The following is a 9,865-nucleotide window of genomic DNA, read 5'->3' as shown; positions in this document are numbered from 1 at the left end:
TAACTTAATGAGGGTTTAATGGGTCTGACATCAATAAATAGTAATTCAAGAAAATATATTACATCCATTTAAAAAAGATTTAATGTAACAGAAAACATGCGAGGTAATGAATAAAATGTTCAAGGTAATGTTGCATTGTCACTTGTGGCGCGTTTCCACTGCAGCGGGTAGCTCGCTTTAAGCGTGCCGAGCCGTGCGGGGCCCGTTTTTGGTTGCGTTTGCACTTGGCCTAGTTTTGGCCCGGGGCTACTTTTTCACCTTTTTTCTGGCCCGACTAAATCGTGGTTCTAGGGCCAGGAACAACCAGGCTGAGTCGGGCTGAGTATGCTAAACTAGAGAGAGAATCGCTGGCAAGGGGGCTACAACTACAACAAGATGAACATATTTTACCGTGATTTAATTGTAATACACGTTTCAAAATGATGCCGAAGTAACAACATACTGATACCGATTAGTAAAAAGCATGAATTAATGCTTTGACAAGTCTGCAGACAGACAACAGGCGAAAAACCCTTTTAAAATACGTGTTTTCTAAATGTAGCTTGGCTAAGCTAACGTTATATATGCTCCGACCGTCCACACTCACAACAACGGCCTATACAGACATAAATAAACCAGCGACTGTATTCGCCATGACACAGGCAGTCTGTGGTTTGTACTTGTTTAACTTTTGTCTAGTTTCTGAACAGATATGAAGAGCTGTGAGCTCTGAGTGCTAAGAGCTAACGGATGTGTTGTTTTTCTGGGGCTCTCATTGAAGATGACGTCACGGCTCCGCCTACGCTGCGTTACTATAGTAACTGCCCCAGTTCCTAAACTGTAATGGAAGCGCAGCATTAAAGTGAGCCGGGCCTAATAAGGCCAAACCAAACCGAGCGAGGCCTGCCGTGGAAACGCGCCATTGGAATGAGTTGGCCTCTAAGCAGACTGTAACTGTACTTAGTGTAATTAGTATGCATTATCATGCTTTAATGTGTTTTACATTATACTGTTATTGCTTCATGATTGATTTCATGTCATGTTTACATCATTCACTTTCCTGCAGTCTGGTTAATATCTCTTAAAGACAATATCATAAAGATGTTTTCAGAATGCAGGCCACTAAGAATGTAGTTAAAAATCATCCAATGCACCTCCTGGATTTAATAAATTACAATCTGATCATTGTTATGGAATCACAATCCAGTTTAAATCAAGGCTAAATATGATTATTTTGAGGGATAAGAGCAGATACTGTAAACAAAGTAAGTGTATGGCACAATCATTAAAATGTTAGTGATGAATGGCTGTTTTTGTAACGATCTGAAGGGTCGTCACCACGTTCCCAAAAGTTTTCTGAACTCCTGTTTGATGCAGCTGTAGATGGGATGGTAGAAGCGCCTGTCGGACACCATGAGGTCCGTCACGATCTCAGTGTGGTCGATTTTAGGCAGCAGGTAGAGGGACACCTTTATGGACAGCGAGGTGAGGAGAGCACAGAACTTTGTGGAAGATTCAACCGGGACGATGATGTCACTGGTCCCGTGGAGCAAAGCAAATGGAGGCACTCTGGCAGTAAGTAAAACAAGAGAAGATTGTGGGTGGGAAATGTTGTATTAAAATGAATAACACATGCAATACATTTAAACATCATTTTTATTTTTCAACTCAGTGGACATTTCTAAATGACAGCTAAAGACACATCTTTTTATTAGCAACCCCCCACTTTAAATGTTATTTTAGTCTTTATTATGTACCTAGCTTAATATTGTTGTATTTATTTGATAGGTCTTCATCTTTTTATTTGTAATTCTGTTGTACCTTATTTGTATTATCATACATTTCACCTCCTTGTGTTTATTAACCTGTTCAAATGTTGTATTTTTGTACCTTTTAAAGTTCTTAACAAATAATCTGAGGGGAATTTCTTGTTGTTTTTTTTAAATTTGTGATGGGTCATTTTGTAAAGCACTATATAAATAAAGCTTTATTAGGGCCCGAGCACGATGTGCTAGGACCCAACGGCGTCCTAGCACGAAGTGCAAGGATACCTATTGTTATTGGTGGAATTCTTATTATTTTTTTTCTGATGGTGTTTCCTGTTTTTGAGGCCTTTAGGACGCTGAAAAAGTTGTATAATTTTGCACGGACGCCAGAACTGGTGAAAACTACCTTATTCTGGAGTCAATGGGTTCAAATTGTCCAACTTGCTTGCTAGCGCCACCTATTTCAAGTCGCACCGTAACTCCGAATGACCTGACATTTTGCAAACATATATCCGGGTGGACCTGCTCTACAAATAATCCTATTGGAACCCTAAACTCCGGCTACTTTATTTTTTTTAATTAGCATAATTTTAAAAACAGTTAAATATTCACTTAAATTTCAAATTTTGGTTTTTCAACACCAAACTCAGTATACAGCATCGCCGGAGGGTCAGACACATTACCTTAGGAGATGAGCATGTTCAAACGATAAATATTTCCGCCATGAATTAAAATGTACTCGCAAAAAGACGGGGCTTAGAAAGAAATGCTCATAATTCATCAACAATGTATCCAAACATCACAGATTTTGGTGGAAACGTTGAGTCTGTCTTGGGGAATAGGCACACCAAAGTATTTTCATTTTGGACTATAGGGGGCGCCAAAAACACCACCAATTTATAACTCAAGAGTGGATGGACTAATCTTTTTGTTTTTTGTTTACACATACTCTCGGGGCGACTACGAACTTGGATTCAAAGTGTCGCAACAAATGCAGAATGTGGGCGTGGCCTATACATTATTTTTAAATTGCGATAGCATAAAATGAGCTTTGGACGCAAAACTTGGGACACACGTCAGAGCTCAGGACCTTTTCGAAAATGTAAAAAAAAAACGTACATTTTCAAAAAAACTGCTCACTAGCGCCCCCTATTGTGTGGTAGTCACATATAGTTTCTCAAAACTTCACGAATTTTGGCACAGACATTTCTCATGGAATTGCGGATATATTTGTACATACATTCCATTAGCCCCGCCCCCCAAAAAGTCGGCCATTTTGAAATATGTGCGTTTTTCAGCAATTTTACGCACGTTCTTGCGAACTCCTCCAAGGGGAATGATCGGAAAAATTCCAATGCAGGACAAGTTTAGCCCCTATCCCATATGATACTTAATTGAGGAGCACATTTTTGAAAAATTACTCGTGGAGGTCGTAAGCTAACAGCGAATACACCATTTTTGACGATTTACATGTCACAAATTCATCCCAACTACTACATTTCCATTTTTGGAAACCTTTACAAAGTGGCACCGTAACTCCGAATGACCTGACATTTTGCCCACCTATTCGGGTGGACCTACTCTACATATTATCTCCACGTACCCGAAAGCTCCACCTACTTCATTTTTTTTTTAAATTACCATAATGTTAAAAACAGTGAAATATTCACTTAAATTTCAAATTTTGGTTTTTCAACACCAAACTCAGTATACAGTATCGCCGGAGGGTCAGACACATTATCGTAGGGAATGAGCATATTCAGTCGATAAATGTGGCCGTCATTACTCTAAACGTGTTCGCAAAAAGGCGGGGCTTAGATAGAAATGCTCATAATTCATCAACAATGTACCAAAAAAACACACATTTTTGTGGTAAGGTCCAGTCTGTATTGAGGAATAAGCACAAAAAGTAATTTCCATTTTGGACAATAGGGGGCGCCAAAAACATGACAAATGTATAACTCATGAAATGATGGACGAAATCTTTTTCTTTTTTTTAGACATACTCTGGGGATGAGTATGGACTTATATTTAAAGTTTCACAACGAATGACAAATGTGGGCGTGGCCTGTACTTTTTTTTGTATGACGATGTGCTTAAATGTGTTTCGGTACGCAAAACTTGGGACACGCATCACAGCCCACGACCTTTTCAAGAATGTAAAAAAAAAACGTAATTTTTCAGAAATACTGCTCACTAGCGCCCCCTATTGTGTGGTAGTCACATATAAGTATCAGAACTTCACGAATTTTGGCACAGACATTCCTCATGGAATTGCGGACATATTTGTAGATACATTCCATTAGCCCCGCCCCCCAGAAAGTTGGCCATTTTGAAAAATGTGCGTTTTTCAGCCATTTTACGCATGTTCTTGCGAATTCCTCCTAGGGGAATGATCGGAAAAATTCCAATGCAGGACAGGTTTATCCCCTATCCCATATGATACTTAATTGAGGAGCACATTTTTGAAAAATTACTCGTGGAGGTCGTAAGCTAACAGCAAATACACCATTTTTGACGATTTACATGTCGCAAATTACTCCAAACTACTACATTTCCATTTTTGGAAACCTTTACAAAGTCGCACCGTAACTCCGAATGACCTGAAATGTTGCCCACTTATTCGGGTGGACCTACTCTACATATTATGTCCTGGAACCCCAAAGCTCCACCTACTTCATTTTTTTTAAATTACCATAATGTTAAAAACAGTGAAATATTACCTTAAATGTCCATGTTTTCTTTTTCAACGCCAAACTTAGTATACAGCATCAGTGGAGGGTCAGACACATTACTGTAGAAAATGAGCATGTTCAGTCGATAAATATGCCCGTCATTAATCTAAATGCGGGGCTTAAAAAGAAATGCTCATAACTCCTAAACCACACGCACACACACCGGCTCTGCTGGCGGCAAAATCAATTACAACAGACACCTATACACTCCACAACAGACACCTACTGAATGTAAAACACACACATACAGCTCCTAAAGCATATAATGTATATCAGGCTACAGCCCTTGTATATTTTATTATGTGAAGCACTATATGGTTTCATGAAAAATATCTACTGTTTACTTGTAGATATCTACTAAAGAGTACAAATAAACACACACTCCCCCCCCACACACAAACACTTTCTCTGTCTATAACGCTTACAGTTACATCGTTCAATCATGCTTTAGCAACCATGTCTTTATTATGATCTCTTGTTTTCTCTGTGAAAATGATCTGCTGGGGAACGACCCCTACTTTGAAAAGTGCACGGCCAATCAGAAGGACAGAGCTGCCACTTGAGGTGCTGGATAAAGCAAGCCTGAACAGCGCTCAGGAACATCATCCACCCAAACCTCCGCTGACTGCAGTACAGACGTATGAGTGTAGACGTGTAGAGCTCATCACTGCTGTCACTTCAGCCTTACATACTTTTACTTATAATTAAAAAATTACATCTGTGTGCCATATAGTACTTGTCATTTTGCATATACTGTATATACTTATTACATTGCTGTTAACATTTTCTTTATTTGAAATACTGTCTACACTTAATCTACAACTTCTCTCATATCATTGAATCTACATTATGGTTGTTTATATTTATCTGTTATCTTGCACTTCTTTGCGTCTTAGGTTTACATTTTAATTGTTGCTGTGACGGACTGCGGAGCTGAGCAAAACACACACTAACAGTTAGACCAAACACACTTAGCTATTCCATCTACCTCTGGAACTAGCTAAACTAGTTATAAATATGTTCATTCTTCACTGTCGGCATATCGCTACCTGGTTGATGCAGTAAAAATGGTACCAACACAACTGGCGCACATGCCTAAGATTTCCTGGTCAGAAACAAAGGAACGCAAAGTCAGGTAAACAATTTAGAGGGATGACAAACGGCTCATTTCGGAGGACTGGGGGGAGGGGACCAGCAACCCTCCCCGACAGGAGCACGGACGCGAGGGCCCGCTCATCACTGCGCGCACAAGTGCGACCGCAGTTTTAATTATTATTTTTGTCTCACCTGTTTAGTTTGTCCTGGCTCAACATCTTCAGAGTGTGTGTCGGTGAGTAGTACGGGAAGTTCTCCACTCCATTCATGGATTTGTGCATGGTGGAGACATATTCCACTCCTCTCTTCTGCTCGTGCTCGTAATGATCCATGATGTTGTACACGCCGCTCAGACCTGTCAGGGTAATACGACAGATGAACTAAAAAGATATATATACATACATAAAGTTCAGTTAACTTTAGCATAAAACATGGTTTCAACTGTGATTGGTGCATGCAATAATCCTTACAAATCACTCCTCGTATTGCCAGTGTTAGGTCCCTCTGCTTGCTGGCCTCTATGAAAAGCTCCTCTCTTGCATCAATGAGAAACAGTGAGGTCAGTGTGCATAAATGTGCACCCGCTGAATGGCCGATTAATACTATGTTGTCCTATGAAAGAGAGAAAAACAAGACAATCATGGCATATTATTTACCGTGAAGACCGTGTGAATGTGCACTCTTCAAAAAAAAATCGTCATCTTAATTATGTGCTCTTCTATTTTTTCTTTTAATGCCATAAATATTTTATTGAATCAGAAACAAATAAGATGTTTTGGATCAGTGCTACTAAAATTGAAGAGTTTATTATGATACAAGTTTAAAATCATTAAATTGCTAGCGGTGTCTCATTTGCCTTCCATTTTTTCTTCTGTGGACTTTATAAATTTGACTTTTGAATTTGAGCAACCTCAAGGTTTTATATGATTTAACCGATCCTATTAAAAATGTTCCTTCTTATAATAAATGGTCATTCTCATCTGAAAGTTTTCTCATATTTCTAAAGAATATTTAGAGACAGTATTTCTTACTTTGTCAAAGTTGAACTGGGGTCCACTCTCTTGGGCCCAAATCAAGCAGTCAGCAATATCTTGGACCATGCCTAAAACGTTCCCCTGGCGATCAGATGAAAACATTTCAGATACTTCAGAAACATTCCTAATGTTGTTACTTTTCTGCCGGTTGATTTACTGAGGTACAATTCTTACCTATACTTCTCAGAGTTAGACAGAAGTTTTCTTCATATTCAAGACAATAACACACTATATTTGAGGTATACATCCAATAAAACTACTTTTCTAAAGCTCCTACCTTTGGATAGGTGCAGTAGTCAGGACATATGACAGTTGCACCCAGTTCTTCAGCCATCTGCCGGGCCAGCAAACAGTAAATGGATCGATCTCCAGAGCCCCACGCACCTCCGAAGATGTAAACCACCAGCGGTGCAGGCACTTCTTCAGACCTGCCCACATTGGGAGGGTGGTACAAGTCCAGCTTGTTGCTTCTGCGACCAAATGTGATGCCCTTTGTGTCCAGACAGAAAACACTGTGAGCTTTGACACTTTGATATATGTTGAGTGAAGAAGGGAATGCTGATACAAACATAATGGTATGATAATCCAACTTAAGATATTTATTAAATTGTCTTCTTTCTAACTTATCGTCAACACACCTTTTCATAATGCTTACGGTTTTCGTCATTCTGGTACCATGACTTCCACCGAAAGTAAAGCCTCCCATACTGCAGATATTTGAGAGTTTCCAGCACAGCTCTGGTCAAACAGTATATTCTCCTGATCAAGAAGCCAAACATGAAAAAGGGTATTAAGGACTGACTCTTCAGTGAAACACAGGAACAGATCTGCAGTATTTAACAAGTTACCTTGGTTTGAGAGCTTCTATGTACTTCTGATACCCAGGCTTGTTGGGCCAGCCATAAAGCCACTGAGCAGCGAGGGAGATGGAGTACGGGAGGCCCACCAACAGGACACCCACCGACATCGGAAGCGACATGTGATTTTTTAACCCGGACCTTCATAAGTAAAATATCTATTAAAATGACACTCTTTCAAAAGAAGTATCACTCAATTTTCTTCCAAATGCTGTATTTGAGTAGCTCTTACATGTTGTTGTTCACTATGTGTCACCTACAAAAAAGAGAGAAACTTCTCACAATAAATTGTCATCAACAAACACACATAACACAAAACATTGTAAAAGTATTGACTTCCCTTAATTAATTAGTACAAATTAAAAATAATTCTTTATAGATATAGTAGTATTACATGTATTACATGTCTGATATATGTAATATAATGTAAAGCACTTTGAGCACTTGGAAAAGTGCTTAAATAAATACCATGAATTATTATTATTATTATTATTATTATCATAGATAAGGTATATGTTGAAAATCCTCCTGCCAGCTTTTTTGGAGTAATTTGTTAATAAGTGTATTGTTATTGATAGCTTTGTGTATGCTTACCATGCTAAAGCCACATTTGATTTGATGGAACCTTAGTGTTTTGCTCTTCCTGATTGCCATTTTTGTGTTTATATTCTAGCCTTAAAATCACCATCTTTAACTGTGACGGTCAAGTCTTGTGAAATAAATAAATGGTTAAATGTCTCTCGTCTCTGGACCTCATACTTTGACTGGTATGCCAAGGCAAAAGCACTTTAGGCAACTCTCCAACCAAGCTAAATACATTCTAGTTGTTACAGTATAAGCTAATAATACATAGCTGTTCTCAGATTTCAGGTTGGTGGGGTATGTTAATGTGTGTTTAGCTTGTAAGTTCATCAAGTAAAAGCTTCAATAGATGGGTTGACCTTTTAGAAAAGCTGGATGCTTTTGGACCAACATAGATGTATTACCATTTTCAATTGCAAATGAATCTTTGTATTGCTGCTATCTTATTACAACGTAAGACACTTGTCATTAGCATTGTTACTGACTTGGAAACTCTTTTAGCAGCTTTAAGGATGGCTTATTAGAAACTAAATGGAGATACTGGTTACCATTCATTACAAACCATATTATACAGATTTTCCCAACTTGGCAACCCAAGCTTAACAGGTTATCTAAAGAGCATTATATAATGGTGTATACATCACGACTCATGTCATACTATAATGTAAAAAAACCTTGACTTGGAAAGTGGTACCCAGTTTTCTTAATTTGTGAACCAGGGCGCCCTGTAGTGGGCATTTATACGATAACCTGCTTCTTTTTAAAAGCTTCATCAATGCTGCTTCCACTCGGTTAAAAGAAAAAACATACAAATACAATGATCCTTAATCGAACATGCTAACGCTACAATCACAAATGGTATTAGCTAGCCAGCTAAGAAGTACAGTAAGGGTACAGTGGTGGACAATAAAAAACATGTTGCGTTCACTTGCTTTGCACAATTTCGGTGTAAAGCTAAGTTAGCTCCTTAATTTGACAGCGTACAAAACAAATCAAAGGAATGCTATTGTTAAATTAGCTTAACTATCCGGTTAGTTTTCGAAAAAGGTTAAGATGATATGTGTTTATAGCTTTACTTATTATTTCCTTCGTTAAACGAGGGAAAGGTCAGGAAAACACACCGGAAGCAAGTGTAAACCTACCACAATCACATGTAGCGCCGTGTGCCGCAGCCCATGTCCTGGGTTGATGTGGTTTGGTATTAAATATCGCAACTCGGATGAAGCGTTGAGATAGATGATAACCTCAGTGGACTTCACTGTCCTCCAAAAACCGGTGTCGGCCTCATACAAAGATGAATACGGCACAAAAAAGATTCTAATCCTCACTAGCTTCCGTTTTGGCAATGAGAACTACGAAGATTCCGTTGTTGGTCAGATGAGTCTCTCTGCTAACATATAGATATTTATTCATAGACATAGTCAAACATATTTACTTCTTCATGTTGGTACATGCACACGTGCCAACATTCATATTCAAATGTAGTTTTGTTTTACATTTTTAACGTGGAGGATGTGCTGAATGTCACTGTAGGAACACGCGGATTTCTGTCTTCTGATACTCAACATCTCTGCTCTGACACCCCGGAGATAGTATTAATAACATAAACCCCTTCCTAATGACGTCACGGGATTTCGCGTCAGACATCTTGGAGTACCAGGCTGCAGTCGAATAGTCCAAAAATAAGCTCCTAAATTCTAACCCTATCGTCTATTCCTTGACCTCTGAGTGAAACGTCACGGGGTTAAGGGATAGTGGACAGGAGAATTCAAAAGGACTTAGGAGAAGAGACTGCGGTACTTTAGAATCCGAATGCA

General features: G+C 38.9%; 1 protein-coding gene across 2 annotated transcripts; it reads right to left on the bottom strand.

Moving 5' to 3' along the window:
- Positions 1 to 9,336, bottom strand: LOC117452520 (uncharacterized). 2 transcript variants are annotated; one of them, XM_071204264.1, is made up of 10 exons: positions 9,191 to 9,336; positions 7,699 to 7,722; positions 7,458 to 7,607; positions 7,248 to 7,368; positions 6,887 to 7,099; positions 6,607 to 6,690; positions 6,046 to 6,187; positions 5,768 to 5,930; positions 4,469 to 4,539; positions 1,468 to 1,548 (listed from the first exon to the last, which is right to left on the bottom strand). In XM_071204264.1, coding segments are annotated over exons 2-9 (945 nt in total). In that variant the 5' UTR covers positions 7,701 to 7,722; positions 9,191 to 9,336; the 3' UTR covers positions 1,468 to 1,548; position 4,469. The 2 variants fall into 2 exon arrangements, with proteins under 2 accessions (XP_033947099.1, XP_071060365.1); XM_034091208.2 differs by lacking the exon at positions 4,469 to 4,539 and having other exon boundaries at positions 1 to 1,548.
- Between the last annotated feature and the right edge of the window lie 529 nt (positions 9,337 to 9,865).

This window comes from Pseudochaenichthys georgianus, chromosome 9, assembly GCF_902827115.2.
Source record: "Pseudochaenichthys georgianus chromosome 9, fPseGeo1.2, whole genome shotgun sequence".
Lineage (NCBI taxonomy): Eukaryota > Metazoa > Chordata > Actinopteri > Perciformes > Channichthyidae > Pseudochaenichthys > Pseudochaenichthys georgianus.
The sequence above is the reverse complement of the archived record's forward strand: the minus strand, read 5'-3'. Positions and strand labels throughout refer to the sequence as shown.

What these genes read in the sequence shown, in the direction of transcription:
- LOC117452520 (XM_034091208.2), bottom strand. An exon ending in CCCAGTTCAACTTTGACAAA is followed by an intron (nt 6,188 to 6,606) that starts GTAAGAAATACT and finishes TCTCTTTCATAG; the next exon opens with GACAACATAGTATTAATCGG. An exon ending in GGCAATACGAGGAGTGATTT is followed by an intron (nt 5,931 to 6,045) that starts GTAAGGATTATT and finishes TTACCCTGACAG; the next exon opens with GTCTGAGCGGCGTGTACAAC.